Raw genomic sequence first — 18,345 nt, 5'->3', positions numbered from 1 at the left:
CTCACCCTTGGGTGCTGGTTCCAACACGCCCTATGGCTCCAGGGGCAAGGGAGAAGACAGGATTACCTTTGGGATTACACCCGTCAATCAAAGGAAGCTCTCTCTTTGCTTCCCTGTTTTCCTAGGGTTTAGCCCTGTCTATTTGCCTCGTTAATGCCTCTCCATCTCCGGGTGCCCTTCGGCTCATCTCCTCCTGAGTCACCAGCATCGAACCCTTTTCCCAAGCTTCCCGGATCTTATCCCAGCCACAAACCCCATTTCCTTGCCCTGAGTGGGGGGATACGAGGGGGCTCCATCCATCCCGAGCCCCGTATCCACAGCACCGAAGGAGAACGCTTACCCCAAAGCCATGCCAAGAGGAAGAGCACGGTTTCCATCCTGCTTCCGAGGAAGGAAGCCGGGCTTCCAATGGGATGCAGAAGGAGAATTCCTGGTGGTCCCATGGGATGATCCAGCTCCTGGGAAGAGCAGGATGGTCCCGGTAGGAAAGAGGGAGCCGGTGGCTGCCGAAGGAGGAGAGAGGACTGGAAGGACCAAGGGACAAACAGTGCTCGCCCTGGCTCCTCCCTGTAAGTGGCCTCTCCCCCTTCCAGTGCCTGTTCTCCTCCCTCTTATTCCTTGCATTTCCCTGTGCTGCTTCCCTCTCTCCATGCTCTTCCGTCCATCGGATGAAGGGAAAACCTCTCCTGGTGGTGCTGAGGCCAAAAGCAAAGCGGGGCTGGCACTTCCCAATGTGCCGTTGTCCCGGCGGGATAAGATGTGGATGGGAGGGAGATTCCTTGAAGGAAGCAGGAATGGGCCTATCCCGATGGAGACTCCATCCTTGGAGGTACCCAAAGCCTGACTTGGTGTTTCAATCCCAGTCCATCAGCTCAGAGGCAGAGAAGATGCTTGGACCATGGACCGGTGGTTGCCATGGACACGCGTTAAGGATGGAGATACGGGCATCTCTGCTTGGCCTTGATGAGCATTGGGATGCAGGAGGAGCAATGCAAGGTGCAGGACCCATCCGATTGCACGTTTTGGGTCATATTTAGCCAGGAAAAGTGTCAAGAAATGGATGTTATTGGATCACACACCAGGAATTGAACAGAGGAGGGCTGGGACAGGGCAGGCTCTAAGGCCAGAAGGCAGGAGGGGAGATCCCACGGGACAGCAGAGCATCAATGAACTCATATTCCCAATACCAGCAGCACCTGCTATGTGTGATGGGAGCCCCTCATGCCTCCGAATTCCACCTTTTCCATTGGGATAGGTCCTCCTCAAGCAGCCGTTGTTCCTTTAGCTTGAGCCTTGAGCCTTTTTACCTTCACTTGGCTTTGTAGTTCCTTGTTTGCCCTTCAGTCTCATCCCCATTGCCCTTCACTATCATTGCATAGATCTTCTTTGTCTCCAAACCTGTCCCTCCTTGGGAATCCCAAGCTTTCGGGTCAGCTCCTCAACTTTTCCATCTTGGATTTGATTCCCACTCGGCCTTTGGCTGAAATCCTTCTTGTTGGAATGGATTCCACCCTTTGTGGCCTCTGATTTAATGCAGGGCTCCATGGAGACAGTCTCAGTGGCTCAGCAAGGAGCTCAGCATCCGCAGCAGGGAGGTGGGAAAGGCTTTGCTGTGTCTACATGGTCCATCCCATTGTGCTGCTTTGACCATCAGGTCCAAGGAGGGGGGATCCTGCTCCCTTGGGGCCCCACTTGGCAGCACCGACGCCATGATTTGACCTGCAAAAGGTCTCCTGAAGGAGTTAAATCCAATGGGATTAAAACCACCATGGGTTTTGTTTGCCATCAATCAGTGCAAGCCACTCCACCCCGAACCAATAGGGTTTTGTTTGCCATCAATCACTGCAAACCACTCCATCCTCCACCCCGAACCAATAGGGTTTTGTTTGCCATCAATCAGTGCAAACCACTCCATCCTCCACCCCGAACCAATAGGGTTTCCCTTGCCATCAATCACTGCAAACCACTCCATCCTCCACCCCGAACCAATAGGGTTTTGTTTGCCATCAATCACTGCAAACCACTCCATCCTCCACCCCGAACCAATAGGGTTTTGTTTGCCATCAATCAGTGCAAACCACTCCATCCTCCACCCGGAACCAATAGGGTTTTCCTTGCCATCAATCAGTGCAAACCACTCCATCCTCCACCCCGAACCAATAGGGTTTCCCTTGGCATCAATCAGTGCAAACCACTCCATCCTCCACCCGGAACCAATAGGGTTTCGTTTGCCATCAATCAGTGCAAACCACTCCATCCTCCACCCCGAACCAATAGGGTTTCCCTTGCCATCAATCAGTGCAAACCACTCCATCCTCCACCCCGAACCAATAGGGTTTCCCTTGCCATCAATCAGTGCAAACCACTCCATCCTCCACCCGGAACCAATAGGGTTTCGTTTGCCATCAATCAGTGCAAACCACTCCATCCTCCACCCGGAACCAATAGGGTTTCCCTTGCCATCAATCAGTGCAAACCACTCCATCCTCCACCCGGAACCAATAGGGTTTCGTTTGCCATCAATCAGTGCAAACCACTCCATCCTCCACCCCGAACCAATAGGGTTTCCCTTGCCATCAATCACTGCAAGCACTGGGGCCAAGCAGGGCAGGATTTTCCCCTCTGAACCCCAGCTTTAAGGGGGACGAATGGGGCAGGAACCGGTCCTGAGCAGGGTCCTGATGGCTGCTGGAGCTCTTTGCCCACGGGTAGGGTTTGATGACGGAGCCAAGGGCTCACAATGGCCCCCTCTGTGCCTTGTTTAAGCTGGGATCCATGGGATGAAGGCGCCTTTGTTGAGGGATCCCCTCAGGCGGGCTCTGATGAGTGACTGGGCTCAGGTGCCGCCAGCTCCTCACCTCCGGCCCAGGGCTCCCCATTGCTCTGCCAGCAAACAGCTCCGGGTGCTTGCTCGGGGGTGCAATAAGGGGGTACAAGGGGGGTGCATTGGGGTGCAATGGGGGTACAATAAGGGGGTGCAATGGGGGTGTATTAGAGGTGCACTGAGGGTGCATTAGGGGTACAATAAGGGGGTGAAATGAGAGTGCAATAAGAGGGTGCAGTAGGGGTGCATTAGGGTGCAATGGGGGTAAAATAAGGGGGTACAAGGGGGGTGCATTAGGGGTGAAATGGGGGTGCAATAAGAGGGTGCAATGGGGGTGTATTAGGGATGCAAGGGGGGTACAATAAGGGGGTGCAATAAGGAGGTACAAGGGGGTGCATTAGGGGTACAATGGGGGGCAATGGGATGGGGGGGCACATTGAATAGTCCTGGGGGTATTTTGGGGGGGGGCACATTTTGGGTCCAGGAGGGGGGTTAAAGCTGGGGGGCAATGGGATGTGGGGATGGGACATAGGGACAGGGATGTGGGGATGGGGTGTGATGACGGAGACACGGGGATGTGGAATGGGGATACGGGGGGGGGGAGATGGGGATGGGATGTGATGATGATGATGGGGATGTAGGGATGGGACATGGGGATGGGGATGTGGGGATGGGACATGGGGATGGGGATGTGGGGATGGGACATGGGGATGGGATGGCTGCATGGAGCCTTGGATAACATGGGCTAACGTGAGGTGTCCCTGGGCTGGAACTGGATGATCTTAAGGTCCTTTCCAAGCCAACCCATCCTATGATCCTATGGGACATGAGGATATGGGGATGTGCGGATGAGACGTGGCTGCAGAGCAGGGACATGGAGCCACCCCCCCCCCCAATCATTCCCAACCATTCCCAGCTCCCAAATGTGCCATTCTGGGGCTAAACCCACCCATTTTAGGACCAACCTCAGTCCCAGCCGGCATTCCCAGCACTGGGATAGGGGCCACCACCACCCTTTGCGGTGGGAAGCGTCCGTCTGGATGGGAAAGAGCCGTCCAGGGCATTTTTGGGTGGAAAACCACCTGATTTGGGCCCTTTTCCTGCCTCCTGAGCTGGTTTTTGGGGGCAAGAGAGGAGGTTTTGGGGGGGTTCTCCATTGGGGGGAGGGGGAGGGGCAGCTTCCACGATGAGAAAGACCCAAACCGCCACGTTTTGGTTCATTTTGGGTTGGAGATGGAGAAGACCGCGCGGAGGGGAAGCCCTCAGCACCACGGCTCAATGGGGCTTCGACCGTCACGGATGGGGCTCACGCTTGACACGGGGCCCCCCCCTCCAGGGGCCAGCAGGGCCCGAAGGTGGCCCTGACGCCCAGCACCGCGCGCAGCCGAGCCCATCCGGACGCGGCCCCGTGGTGCCGGTGCCCATCCCCGTAGCCTCGCGTCACGCGGGCGGCGAAGGGGACGCGGGCGTCCACGCGGTGCCCGACCAGCGCCGCGGCGCAGGCGCTTCCCGCGGGCACTTCCCGCTCCAGCGCATCCCTATGGAGCCCGTATTCCACGGTGCTGGCTCCTCCCACCCAGGGCACGGCGGTGACGGGGCCCGTGTCCCATTCGGTGCCATTGAAGAGCAAGGGGGCGGCTTCGAGCATCCCATGGATGCGGGTGAGGAAGGCGGGGGTCAAGACCCAATCGTGCTCCACTTCCAGGACCGCTTCCATCGGGATGGTGCTGAGGCGGGGGGCGCAGCCGCGGTTCCGCACCGTGGTGCTGGCCAAGGGCACGTCCTGCGCGCTCAGCACCGCGCCGCTCGTGTCGTAGGCGACGTCGGCGACGGTGACGTTGGACGGGCCCTTCCTGACCGCCAGCACTTGGTACCACTTGAACCACAGCTCCTGCCCGTCCAGCACCGCGAAGGCGGCGCGCTGCTCCTTCACCACCTTCCCCAGCCCGTACGGGGTCCTGGCCACGAAGACGTCGGCGTCGGCGCAGCTCTCGACGGCGCCGTCCGGAACGGCCCCGAAGGACGCGTCCGCCCAGCGCAGCGCCTCCAGGCCCCCGGCGTTCACCAGGAGCTGGAAGCGGCGGCTGCGGCGCTCGCGCTCGCCGAAGGGGTAGAAGCAGAAGGGCCCTCGGGAGGGGACGTAGGCGCCGGTGTCGCAGCCCGGAGCGGAGCAGACGAATTCCAGGCGCTGGGAATGCGCGTTCCAGTTGGAGACGGCGTCCGCGGGGAGGTGGCCTTGGAAGGGCACCCATTGGAGGGGGGAAGGGGGGTCCTCCGGGAGCCAAGGGGAGGCTATGGGGGGAGAAAGGGGGGTACCAATGGATGGAGTCGCGTTGGAGCGGGTTCATCCCAATGGATGGAGCTGTATTGGAAAGGGCTCATCCCAATGGATGGAGCTGTATTGGAAAGGGCTCATCCCAATGGATGGAGCTGTATTGGAAAGGGCTCATCCCAATGGATGGAGCTGTATTGGAAAGGGCTCATCCCAATGGATGGAGCTGTATTGGAAAGGGCTCATCCCAATGGATGGAGCTGTATTGGAAAGGGCTCATCCCAATGGATGGAGCTGTATTGGAAAGGGTTCATCCCAATGGATGGAGCTGCACTGGAAAGGGTTCATCCCAATGGATGGAGCTGTATTGGAAAGGGCTCATCCCAATGGATGGAGCCGTATTGGAAAGGGCTCATCCCAATGGATGGAGCTGCACTGGAAAGGGTTCATCCCAATGGATGGAGCTGTATTGGAAAGGGCTCATCCCAATGGATGGAGCTGTATTGGAAAGGGTTCATCCCAATGGATGGAGCTGTATTGGAAAGGGCTCATCCCAATGGATGGAGCTGTATTGGAAAGGGCTCATCCCAATGGATGGAGCCGTATTGGAAAGGGCTCATCCCAATGGATGGAGCTGTATTGGAAAGGGCTCATCCCAATGGATGGAGCCGTATTGGAAAGGGTTCATCCCAATGGATGGAGCCGTATTGGAAAGGGCTCATCCCAATGGATGGAGCTGTATTGGAAAGGGCTCATCCCAATGGATGGAGCTGTATTGGAAAGGGCTCATCCCAATGGATGGAGCTGTATTGGAAAGGGCTCATCCCAATGGATGGAGCTGTATTGGAAAGGGCTCATCCCAATGGATGGAGCTGTATTGGAAAGGGCTCATCCCAATGGATGGAGCCACATCGACCAGATTTGTCCCAATGGATGGAGCCCAATGGATGGACCCCCATTGGAGCGGGTTCATCCCAATGGATGGACCCAAATTGGAGCGGGTTCATCCCAATGGATGGACCCAAATTGGAGCAGCTCCATCCCAATGGATGGACCCAAATTGGAGCAGCTCCATCCCAATGGAGCATCCCCATGGATCAAACCCACCCGGACCAGGACTCACCCCGGCGCTGCCGAATTCCCATCGCTCCCATTGGAGCCATTCCAGGACCTCGGATGTGGAAGAGGAGGAGGAAGAGCTGTGGGGATCAAAGGGGGAGGGAGTCAGCTCCGGGCTGGATCCCAACATCCCATTGTCCGGATGGATCCTGGGATGCTTAACCCAGTTTAATGCTTAACCCGAGCTTGGGAATTGCTCCCAGCTCCTTTCTTATCCATGGACAAATGGTTTTGATCCCGCTTTTCCCTATGGAATGCTCAGAAATCCCAGAACCCCCCCCCAAAAGAGGTGCTGTACCTCGAGCATCCGCATCCCAACGGCCGATTCCAGAGCTTGGGATTGAAGAGCTGGAAAGGAATCGAGATCCAGGTGGATTGGGGCAGCTCCATGGCCTCATCCCATCCCCCCCCCCGTCATTCCCAACCATTCCCGGCTCCTGGATGTGCCGTTTTGGGGCTAAAAGCACCCGTTTGGGGGCAAATCCACTCCTTTTTGGGATCAATCAAAAGGCCACGGCATTCCCGGCATTCCCAGGCTCACCTCAGCTCCCACTCGGATGGAATTCCCGGCTTTCCTGGGCTGGTTTCAGGCCCGTTGGGGGATCCCTTTGGGAGCGGAGCCCCGGCTGAGCGAAACCTGGGAAGTCCAAAATCCAACGGGAAAAGCGCAAACAAAGGGGAAAAGGCCAAGGTGGGGGAGGGGAATTGTTGGGAATTGGCCCCGTTTGGGTGGAATTTCGCCTGGAATTCCGCAATTCCTCCGTTTTAACGGGGTTTGGACCCCATCCATCCCGTTCCCAGGCGCAGGAGCGGATCCCCGCTCCCAAATCCCATCTTTTCCATGGAAAACACCCCCGGAGCCCCCATTCCCCACCCCAACGGGAAAGAATTCCCACTTTTCCATTGGCATCTGCACCACTTCGGCTCCCAAAGCCCCCATCCAAGGGGTTTAGAGCCAAGGCGGAGCCCAGCTCCCAGCAGGCCCGGCTCCAACCCGATCCCAACATCCCAAATCCCCTCGGAACACTGGGAAAAGCAGCTCCCGAAGCGGGGAGCATCCGGATCAACCTCTCCACGCAGGGGCCGGAGCCCACGCGGACCCTCCCCAGCGGCCAGGGAAGGGCCCAACCCCATCACAGCCACCAGGGAATCCCATTCCCGGCATTCCCGGTCCCATCCCGCACCCCCCCCCCCCATAGGAAGCAGCCGGGGGGAGAGAGCGGGGACCAATCTCAGGCCTTTATTTGCCCCCCGGGGGGAGGGGCGACCCCCAAAGGGGGTAAATACCGGGGGGGGGGCAGTGCAAATACCCCAAGAGGGGGCAAATAGTGCGGGGGGAGGGCAAAGAGAGGCGGGGGGGGTAAATAACCCAATAGGGGGGTAAATAACCCAATAGGGGGGTAAATAACCCAATAGGGGAGTAAATAACCCAATAGGGGGGTAAATAACCCAATAGGGGGGTAAATAACCCAATAGGGGAGTAAATAACCCAATAGGGGGGTAAATAACCCAATGGGGGGGCAATGGGGCAATGGGGGGGCAGATGCCCCCTGTAGTGTGTCCCAGGTGCCCCCCCCCAGGGAGGGGTCAAAGGTGACTTGGGGGCAGCCCTGGGGTCACCAGAGGTCAAAGGGCATCGTCAAGGGTCAAAGGTCACGTGGTCCAGGTCATGGTCAGCGGGTGAAGGTCACAGGCGAGGGGTCAGTGGTCCCAGGTCACAGGGGTCAGAGGTCGAAGGTCACATGTCAGGGGTCACATGTTTAGGGTTCGCATGTCACAGACACGTCAGAGGTCAAAGGTCATATGTTCAGGGGGCCGAGCCTGCAGGTCACGTGGTGGGGTCGGTGGTCAAAGGCCACAGGACATGGAGTCAGGGGTCACACGTCATGTGGTCAGGGGTCAGAGGTCACATGGTCAGGGAGCAGAGATTGCAGGTAGCGGGTTAGGGTCAGTGGTCAAAGGTCACAGGTCAGCGATCACATGTCACAGGTCACGGGGTCACAGGTCAGGGGTCAGGGGTCAGTCCCGCCGCAGGTTCTTGAGCCGTTCCTCCAGGTCAGCGTCGGCGTCGGCCAGAGCGGCCGCGGGCTCGGCCGGGCGCCCCTCCCCCCCCGAGAGAGCGCCCCCTGGTGGCGGCAGCGCTGCAACGGGAGCGAGGTCAGGGACAGCCCCATAGAGCCCCATAGAGCCCATAGAGACCATAGAGCCCCATAGAGATCATAGAGACCATAGAGACCATAGAGACCATAGAGACCATAGAGACCCATAGAGCCCATAGAGACCATAGAGACCATAGAGACCATAGAGACCCATAGAGCCCCATAGAGCCCATAGAGACCATAGAGACCATAGAGACCATAGAGACCATAGAGACCCATAGAGACCATAGAGACCATAGAGACCATAGAGACCCATAGAGACCATAGAGACCATAGAGACTCATAGAGACCATAGAGCCCATAGAGACCATAGAGACCATAGAGACCATAGAGCCCATAGAGACCCATAGAGCCCATAGAGCCCATAGAGACCCATAGAGACCCATAGAGCCCATAGAGACCATAGAGACCATAGAGACCATAGAGCCCATAGAGACCCATAGAGACCATAGAGACCATAGAGACCCATAGAGACCATAGAGACCATAGAGACCATAGAGACCCATAGAGACCATAGAGCCCATAGAGACCATAGAGACCATAGAGACCATAGAGACCATAGAGACCCATAGAGACCATAGAGACCATAGAGACCATAGAAACCATAGAGACCCATAGAGACCATAGAGACCATAGAGACCCATAGAGACCATAGAGACCATAGAGACCCATAGAGACCATAGAGACCATAGAGACCATAGAGACCCATAGAGACCATAGAGACCCATAGAGACCCATAGAGACCATAGAGACCATAGAGAGCATAGAGACCCATAGAGACCATAGAGCCCCAGAGCACCCATAGAGCCCCATAGAGTCCCATAGCACCCATAGAGCCTCATAGAGACCCATAGAGCTCCATGGCACCCATAGAGCCCCATAGAGCCCCAGAGCACCCACAGAGCCCCATTGCACCCATAGCACCCCATAGAGCCCATAGCATCCATAACATCCATAGCACCCATTGCCCCCCATTCCCCATTGCCCCCCATTCCCCCCACGGCCCCATTCCCCCCATTACTCCTATGGTCCCATCACCCCCATCACCCCCATTGCCCCCCACTCACTGGCCAGCTCATCGGTCAGGTTCAGCCCCAGCTCATCCAGCACTTGGGACACGACGGCGTCACTGAGGGGACAGCAGCAGGAGGTGACAACAGTGCCCCATGGACCCCCCCAGGGCCCCCTTGGTGCCCCATTGATGTCCCCATTGGTCCCCATTGGTATCCCTATTGGTTCCCATTGGTGCCCCCATTGCTCCCACCTCTCCTCCTCATCATCCTCATCCCCCATGGCGTCATCAATGGCGTCATTCATCAGCTCCTCCTTCATGTCCATGATCTCGGCCTGCTTCTCGAAGTCCATCATGATCTTCTGGATCTGGGGCAGCTTCAGCTGCACGCGGGGACACGGGGCCACGGTCACCGGGAGGCCATGGGGCCACCAAGCCATGGGGCCACCAAGCCATGGAGGAACCAAACCATGGAGGAACCAAACCATGGAGGAACCAAACCATGGAGGAACCAAGCCATGGAGGAACCAAACCATGGAGGAACCAAGCCATGGAGGAACCAAGCCATGGAGGAACCAAACCATGGAGGAACCAAGCCATGGAGGAACCAACCCATGGAGGCACCAACCCATGGAGGAACCAACCCATGGAGGAACCAACCCATGGAGGAACCAACCCATGGAGGAACCAAACCATGGAGGAACCAAGCCATGGAGGAACCAACCCATGGAGGAACCAAACCATGGAGGAACCAAACCATGGAGGAACCAAGCCATGGAGGAACCAAGCCATGGAGGAACCAAACCATGGAGGAACCAAACCATGGAGGAACCAACCCATGGAGGAACCAAACCATGGAGGAACCAAACCATGGAGGAACCAAACCATGGAGGAACCAAGCCATGGAGGAACCAAGCCATGGAGGAACCAAACCATGGAGGCACCAAACCATGGAGGAACCAAGCCATGGAGGAACCAACCCATGGAGGAACCAAACCATGGAGGAACCAAACCATGGAGGAACCAAACCATGGAGGAACCAACCCATGGAGGAACCAAAGCATGGAGGAACCAAACCATGGAGGAACCAAAGCATGGAGGAACCAAAGCATGGAGGAACCAAACCATGGAGGAACCAAGCCATGGAGGAACCAACCCATGGAGGAACCAAACCATGGAGGAACCAACCCATGGAGGAACCAAACCATGGAGGAACCAAACCATGGAGGCACCAAACCATGGAGGAACCAAACCATGGAGGAACCAAACCATGGAGGAACCAAACCATGGAGGAACCAACCCATGGAGGAACCAAAGCATGGAGGAACCAAAGCATGGAGGAACCAAACCATGGAGGAACCAAAGCATGGAGGAACCAAACCATGGAGGAACCAAACCATGGAGGAACCAACCCATGGAGGAACCAAACCATGGAGGAACCAAGCCATGGAGGCACCAAACCATGGAGGCACCAACCCATGGCGGCCACCACCTTGAGGACCTCTGAAGCCACCCTGCGGTGGCCGCGCCGTTGCCCCTCTGGCTCCCACCTGCCGGTTCATGGTGGCCATGGCTTTGGTGACTCCCTTCATGGCCTGCGCCATGGAGTTGTTGGATTTGAGGGTCTGGATCTTGAGGGCCACGGCCTGCACGTTGGCTCGCAGGGTGATGAACTTCTTCACGTAGCGCCGCGTCCGCACCAGGTCCTTGGCCATGATCTTCACCGCGTCCTGGAGGCACGGCCGGGGAGCTCGGGGGGACCCTTCCTGCGGCCCCTTCCCAAGGGGTTCCCGGTTCCTGCCGCCCCTTCCCAAGGGGTTCCCGGTTCCTGCGGCCCCTTCCCAAGGGATTCCCGGTTCCTGCCGCCCCTTCCCAAGGGGTTCCCGGTTCCTGCGGCCCCTTCCCAAGGGGTTCCCGGTTCCTGCCGCCCCTTCCCAAGGGATTCCCGGTTCCTGCCGCCCCTTCCCAAGGGATTCCCGGTTCCTGCGGCCCCTTCCCAAGGGGTTCCCGGTTCCTGCGGCCCCTTCCCAAGGGATTCCCGGTTCCTGCGGCCCCTTCCCAAGGGATTCCCGGTTCCTGCGGCCCCTTCCCAAGGGATTCCCGGTTCCTGCGGCCCCTTCCCAAGGGATTCCCGGCCCCGGCTCTCATCGCATCCCAGTGCCGGGTGCAGGCCCTGCTTAGCCTCTATGGGGCCATAATATCCCAATGCTATCCCCATGTTATTCCCATGCTATTCCAATGCTATTCCCCTGCTATCCCCACGCTATCCCAATGTTATCCCACGCTATCCTCACACTATCCCAATGCTATCCCAAACTATCCCGATACTATCCCAACGCTATCCCAATGCTATCCCACCCCATTCCCACCCCATTCCCACCCCGTTCCCACCCCAGTCCCACCCCATTCCCACACCATTCCCATGCCATTCCCACCCCATTCCCAGGCCATTCCCAGGCCATTCCCACCCCATTCCCAGGCCATTCCCAGGCCATTCCCAGGCCATTCCCACCCCATTCCCACGCCATTCCCAGGCCATTCCCAGGCCATTCCCAGGCCATTCCCACGCCATTCCCACCCCATTCCCACGCCATTCCCAGGCCATTCCCACCCCATTCCCACGCCATTCCCACCCCATTCCCACCCCATTCCCACCATCTGGCCCTGCTTCGCCATCTTCTTGATGTCCAGGATGATTTTCTTCTCCTGCGCTTCCAGCTTGGAGCGTTCCCGATCCAGGTCCCGCGTGGCCCGGGCCAGGGCGCGCTGGTTCTGCCGGAGCAGCTCCTCCGGTGTCTTCCGGCGCCCGAACAGCAGCTCCATGGGGATGGCTGGGAATGGGGCGGGAGACGGCAATGGGATACGGGGACGGCAATGGGATACGGGGATGGCAATGGGATATAGGGACGGCAATGGGATACGGGGATGGCAATGGGATACAGGGATGGCAATGGGATACAGGGATGGCAATGGGATACGGGGATGGCAATGGGATACAGGGATGGCAATGGGATACGGGGACGGCAATGGGATACGGGGATGGCAATGGGATACAGGGACGGCAATGGGATACGGGGATGGCAATGGGATACGGGGATGGCAATGGGATACAGGGACGGCAATGGGATACAGGGATGGCAATGGGATACAGGGATGGCAATGGAATACGGGGACGGCAATGGGATACGGGGACGGCAATGGGATACAGGGATGGCAATGGGATACGGGGATGGCAATGGGATACAGCGATGGCAATGGGATACGGGGATGGCAATGGGATACGGGGATGGCAATGGGATACAGGGACATCAGTGGGACATGGGGGGGGCCATAAAGGGGCAACAGAGGCACAAATACCCCCCCCGGTGCACTTTTTCCCCCCCATTGGCCTTTATTACCCCCCCCGGGGCAGTTCTACCCCCCCAGGGGTATTTATTGCCCCCTTAAGGCCACCATTGCCCCCTCTGGCCATTTATTACCCCCCTCCACGGGGTATTCATAAGCCCCCTTGGCTCCGCCCCTCCTTCATGGCAACAGCCAATCACAGCCCGAGGACTCGCCCCTTCTCCATGGCGACAGCCAATCACCGTCCAGGGCCACGCCCCCTTCCCGGCTACGGCTCGTCCCCACCCGCCGCGTCTCTATGGTCCAGGCCTAGAGCGCCGCCCCGCGGGACGCTCTGCCCCGCCCCAGCCGCTCTCTATGGCCCCGGCGGACCCGTCCGCCCCGGCACTCTATGGTGCGAGGCCCCTCTAGCCCACCTGGAGGCCTCGGAGGCGTCTCTATGGTTCCGGCCTCCTCCCTCCCGGCCCGGGCCCGACCGCTCTGGCTCGCTCGTCTCTCTGGTATTACCGGTACCGGGGCCCTCTTGCCCCCCCCGCCGCTCTCTATGACCCCGGGCCCTGGCCGCTCTGTCCTCCCCCCCCGGCTCCCGTCTCTATGACCCGGCCGCTCACCGCGATCCTGCCGCGGCTCCCGGGGGCTGCCGCGCACTTCCGCGTTGACGTCACGCGGCGTCGGTCACATGACCGAGGGAGCGGCCCCGCCCCGCCCTCTCCGGGGAGGGGGTGGAAAACCATCGAGGAAGCGGCCAGAGCGGCCACTTCCTTGTTTGGGTCACAAAGGGCCGGGGAGAGCGACGCCGCAGTGAGGGCGCCTCCTGGCGGCGCAGGGGTGTTGGGACAGAGGCTGGGGGGGAACGGGGATGAACTGGGCTGTACTGGGAATACTGGGATCGGGAGCTGGGCATACTGGGAGCCATAGGGAAAGGAACTGGGAACAGTGGGACCCCTATAGAAGGCAACTGAGAACACTGGGACCCCCGAAGAAGGGAACTGGGAATACTGGGAGCAGTAAGAAGGGAACTGGGCGCACTGGGAGCAGTGAGAAGGGAACTGGGCGCACTGGGAGCAGTGAGAAGGGAACTGGGCGCACTGGGAGCGGTGAGAAGGGAACTGGGAGCAGTAAGAAGGGAACTGGGTGCACTGGGAGCAGTGAGAAGGGAACTGGGAGCAGTAAGAAGGGAACTGGGCACACTGGGAGCAGTAAGAAGGGAACTGGGCGCACTGGGAGCAGTGAGAAGGGAACTGGGCGCACTGGGAGCAGTGAGAAGGGAACTGGGCGCACTGGGAGCAGTAAGAAGGGAACTGGGCGCACTGGGAGCAGTGAGAAGGGAACTGGGCACACTGGGAGCAGTAAGAAGGGAACTGGGCACACTGGGAGCAGTGAGAAGGGAACTGGGCACACTGGGAGCAGTAAGAAGGGAACTGGGCGCACTGGGAGCAGTAAGAAGGGAACTGGGTGCACTGGGAGCAGTGAGAAGGGAACTGGGAGCAGTAAGAAGGGAACTGGGCGCACTGGGAGCAGTAAGAAGGGAACTGGGCGCACTGGGAGCAGTAAGAAGGGAACTGGGCGCACTGGGAGCAGTGAGAAGGGAACTGGGCGCACTGGGAGCAGTAAGAAGGGAACTGGGCGCACTGGGAGCAGTAAGAAGGGAACTGGGCGCACTGGGAGCAGTGAGAAGGGAACTGGGCGCACTGGGAGCAGTAAGAAGGGAACTGGGCGCACTGGGAGCAGTAAGAAGGGAACTGGGAGCAGTAAGAAGGGAACTGGGCGCACTGGGAGCAGTAAGAAGGGAACTGGGAGCAGTAAGAAGGGAACTGGGCGCACTGGGAGCAGTGAGAAGGGAACTGGGCGCACTGGGAGCAGTGAGAAGGGAACTGGGCGCACTGGGAGCAGTAAGAAGGGAACTGGGCGCACTGGGCCCCCCCCCGTCCCCCCCCATCTCCCCACTCCCAACGGCTCCATCGTCACCACCACCTTTAATCAGCGCTGGGGGGCGCCCCCCCCGCCCCCGGGGGCGGGGCAATAAATAGGGGGGGGCGGGGCTTCGAGGGGTGGGGGGAAGGGGCGGGGCTTCGAGGGAGAGGGGGCGGGGGCTTGAGGCAAAGGTTGGGGTTGGAGGCGGGAGAGGGGGCGGGGTTTAAGGGGAAGGGGGCGGGGTTTAAAGGGAAGGGGGCGGGGCTACTTGAGGCAGCGCTCGAAGTAGGTGGCCCCGACGTAGCCGCCGCGCAGGGAGCGCTGCACGTTCTGCTCGAAGAGGCGGCGGTTGCTCTGCAGCACCTCGGCAGCCTCCTTGTTCAGGGGGTCCTCGGGGTTGGGCTCCTGGGGGGGCACCCCCAGAACGGGGGGGGTCAGGAATACGGCCCCCCCCCCCCCCCCCCGGGGACCAGAGAGTGGGATTGGGGGGGATAAGGGATGGGGATGGAGGGGTAGGAGGTGGAAAGGGGGGTATGGGATGGGGATGGGGGGGTGGGAGGTGGAAAGGGGGGTATGGGATGGGGATGGGGGGGTGGGAGGTGGAAAGGGGGGTATGGGATGGGGATGGGGGGGTGGGAGGTGGAAAGGGGGGTATGGGATGGGGATGGAGGGGTAGGAGGTGGAAAGGGGGGGTATGGGATGGGGATGGGGGGGTGGGAGGTGGAAAGGGGGGGTATGGGATGGGGATGGGGGGGTGGGAGGTGGAAAGGGGGGTATGGGATGGGGATGGGGGGGTGGGATGGGGGGTATGGGATGGGGATGGGGGGGTGGGATGGGGGGTATGGAATGGGGATGGGGGGGTGGGATGAGGGTTTGGGATGGAGTGGAAAGGGGGAGTATGGGATGGGGGGGATGGGTGGAGGATAAGGGATGGTGATGGGGGGGATGGGGGGTGTGGGATAAAGGGATGGATATAGGAATAGGAAGATATGGGGATAGCAGGACATACAGATAAGGGGCTAAGGGATATGGGGGTCACGAGTGCCCACTGCCCCCCATCTGCCTTAATGCCCCCCAATAACCCTTAATGTACCCCCAACACCCTTAAATACCCCCCCCACTGTACCCCCATAGCCCATAATATCCCCATGGGGCTCCTTAACCCCCCCCAAGGACCCCAAATACCCCCCCAAACCTCCCCTTAACCCCCCCACTGCCCCACAGGCGATGCCCCCAAGCCCCTATGGGTGCCCCCCCCATGGGCACCCACCAGGAAGAGGTACTGCAGGCCGTAGATGATGGAGTTTATCGTCAGCACCGGCTTCCAGTCCTCTCTGGCATGGGAGAGATAATGGGGGTCAATGGGGCCACCCCATAGCCACCATCTGCCCCCCATCAATGGGGCAGAAGGGGGGGGTCCCAGTGGCCACCCCGAGGGGCCCGCTTGCCCACCTGAGGATGTTGAGGCAGACGTTGCCCTCCAGGTCGATGTTGGGGTGATAAACCATGGTCTCGCACTTGACCTTGGGGGGGTCGTGGGGGTAGCCCTGGCCAACCTGCACCAAGGACAGGGGGCCATGGCGGTGGCCACGGGTTGGGGGTGAGTGGCCACCAAGCTCCTGCGTCAACGGTGGCCACAAAGCCACCGTGGTGGCCACCATTGGCTCATCGTTTGGTGGCCACAGGGTGGGTGTTAGTGGCCACCAAGCTCCTGCGTCAACGGTGGCCACAAACCCACCTTGGTGGCCACCACTGTTGTGTGTGTCCCCCCCACCATGGCCATCCCAATGGCTGGTGGCCCTGGGATGGCTGTTGGTGGCCACAAGCAGCACTGACCTTAAAGCTGAAGACGAACTTCCCTCCCTTGTAGAAGCCCTGGGAGGGGGGGACAGAGATGTCACCATGGGGGGGGGTGACAAAGGGACGTGGGAGGTGACAAAGGGGACAATGGGGGGGTGACAAAGGGGACAATGGGGGGGTGACAAAGGGACGTGGGGGGTGACAAAGGGGACAATGGGGGGGTGACAAAGGGACGTGGGGGGTGACAAAGGGACGTGGGGGGTGACAAAGGGGACAATGGGGGGGTGACAAAGGGACGTGGGGGGTGACAAAGGGACATGAGGGGTGACAAAGGGGACAATGGGGGGGTGACAAGGGGGACAATGGGGGGTGACAAAGGGGACAATGGGGGGGTGACAAGGGGGACAATGGGGGGGTGACAAAGGGGACAATGGGGGGTGACAAAGGGGACAATGGGGGGTGACAAAGGGGACAATGGGGGGGTGACAAAGGGACATGGGGGGTGACAAAGGGGACAATGGGGGGGTCCCCACCTCGTCGGGGCAGATGAGGAGCCGGAAATGGAGCAGATCGTCCTGGTCGGAGAAGTCGATCTCGCACGTCTTGGGCAGGTTCAGCTCGTTGATGTCTTGGGGGGGGAACACAGGGGGGGATATGGGGGGGGTCACATCCCTGCCCCACAAGCACAAGCACCCCCCGCTAAGCCCTACTGGAATCAGTTCCCTCTCCCTGCAGGCCCAATAGGGCCCTGCGGGGACCGGGAGCCCCCATGGAACACACTAGGAAGGGACCTCCCCCCCGTTAGAACCCCCCCAGGTCCTGTTCCCCCCTCCCCAGGCCCCATTTGACTCCCCCAGGCCCTAACAGAACCCCCCCATCTCCATTAGACCCCTCCAGGCTCTGTTAGGACCCCCCCCGGGCCCATTTCCTCTCCTGTAGCCCCCTCCAAGTCCCATTTCCTCCCTATTAGACCCTCCCCAGGCCCCATTAAACCCTCCCCGACCCCATTAACCCCCCTCCCGTCTCCATTAGGACCCCCCCCGGCCCCATTTCCCCCCTATGACACCCCTAGGCCCCATTCCTACCCCCCAAAGGCCCCGTTTAGGCCTTTCCGGGCCCCGTTTAGGCCCCTCCAGGCCTCATTGGGTCCCGCTGCTGGGGGGGGGTCCGGTTCGGTTCGGAGCCCCCAGGCCCCGGTCCCGGTCACCTTTCTGTATCCGGAGCTGTGCGGCCGAGGCCTTCTTGCTGGTGCCCTTGGTCCCGCCCGCCGATTCCTCCTCCTTCTTCTGTTGCTTCAGCGAGAAGAGCTTGATCATCCTGCCGGGCCGGGCCGAACCGGGACCGGAACCGGGACCGGGACCGGGGCCGGGGGGGGGCGGGAGCCGGGCTGGGCCCCCCCCGGAGGGGAGGACGGGGCGGGCGGCGGCGACAGCGGGACCCGGAGCTGGGGCGGAAGCGGCGGCGGCGGCCCTGAGGCGATGAGGGGAAGGGGATCGGCCACGGCCGGCGCCGCTCGGCAACTTCCGGAAGCGCTTCGGGGTTCTCCGGAAGGGGCTTCGGGGCTTTCCGGAGAGGGCTCGGGCGGGCGCAGGACGCGCTTCGGGTTCCTCCGGAAACAGAACGATTCGTTCCGGGGTCTTTCCCCCCAACCCCACGCTTCGGCTCTTTCCGGAGCCGCTTCGGCTCTTTCCGGAGAAGGGGCGGGCTCGATGCGTTCCGCCCCGCCCCGCGGTCCTATAGAGAGCCCCGAGCCAGCTTCGGCTCTTTCCGGAGCCGCTTCGGGTTCTTCCGGAAAGGGGGCGGCTCCGATGCGTTCCGCCCCGCCTCGGGTCTCCCCCAGCGCAGCTTCGGCTCCTTCCGGAACACTTCGTCTCTTTCCGGTACCGCTCTCTTCGTGCCT

General features: G+C 60.1%; 3 protein-coding genes across 4 annotated transcripts; all 3 read right to left on the bottom strand.

Moving 5' to 3' along the window:
- Window positions 1-4,130: 4,130 nt before the first annotated feature.
- On the bottom strand, window positions 4,131-7,019 carry LOC308231278 (natterin-4-like; the record flags this gene model as incomplete). The annotated part of the gene is made up of 4 exons (XM_080636466.1): window positions 6,757-7,019; window positions 6,514-6,563; window positions 6,220-6,295; window positions 4,131-5,116 (listed from the first exon to the last, which is right to left on the bottom strand). The coding sequence occupies exons 2-4, from the start codon at window positions 6,526-6,528 to the stop codon at window positions 4,131-4,133; spliced, it is 1,077 nt and encodes a 358-aa protein (XP_080492592.1). The 5' UTR covers window positions 6,529-6,563; window positions 6,757-7,019.
- A 432-nt stretch (window positions 7,020-7,451) lies between these two features.
- On the bottom strand, window positions 7,452-12,796 carry CHMP2A (charged multivesicular body protein 2A). 2 transcript variants are annotated; one of them, XM_080636489.1, is made up of 5 exons: window positions 12,042-12,776; window positions 10,937-11,116; window positions 9,639-9,769; window positions 9,442-9,503; window positions 7,452-8,356 (listed from the first exon to the last, which is right to left on the bottom strand). In XM_080636489.1, the coding sequence occupies exons 1-5, from the start codon at window positions 12,693-12,695 to the stop codon at window positions 8,235-8,237; spliced, it is 1,149 nt and encodes a 382-aa protein (XP_080492615.1). In that variant the 5' UTR covers window positions 12,696-12,776; the 3' UTR covers window positions 7,452-8,234. The 2 variants fall into 2 exon arrangements, 1 of the variants encoding a protein (XP_080492615.1); XR_013958629.1 differs by having other exon boundaries at window positions 8,280-8,356; window positions 10,937-11,570; window positions 12,042-12,796.
- A 1,943-nt stretch (window positions 12,797-14,739) lies between these two features.
- UBE2M (ubiquitin conjugating enzyme E2 M) lies at window positions 14,740-18,219 on the bottom strand. The gene is made up of 6 exons (XM_080636492.1): window positions 17,653-18,219; window positions 16,979-17,073; window positions 16,482-16,520; window positions 16,098-16,201; window positions 15,916-15,979; window positions 14,740-15,050 (listed from the first exon to the last, which is right to left on the bottom strand). Exons 1-6 carry the CDS (start codon window positions 17,759-17,761, stop codon window positions 14,910-14,912), a joined length of 552 nt encoding a protein of 183 aa, XP_080492618.1. The 5' UTR covers window positions 17,762-18,219; the 3' UTR covers window positions 14,740-14,909.
- Between the last annotated feature and the right edge of the window lie 126 nt (window positions 18,220-18,345).

Source organism: Psittacula echo (assembly GCF_963264785.1).
Source record: "Psittacula echo genome assembly, chromosome: 34".
NCBI classification, from domain to species: domain Eukaryota; kingdom Metazoa; phylum Chordata; class Aves; order Psittaciformes; family Psittacidae; genus Psittacula; species Psittacula echo.
The sequence above is the reverse complement of the archived record's forward strand: the minus strand, read 5'-3'. Positions and strand labels throughout refer to the sequence as shown.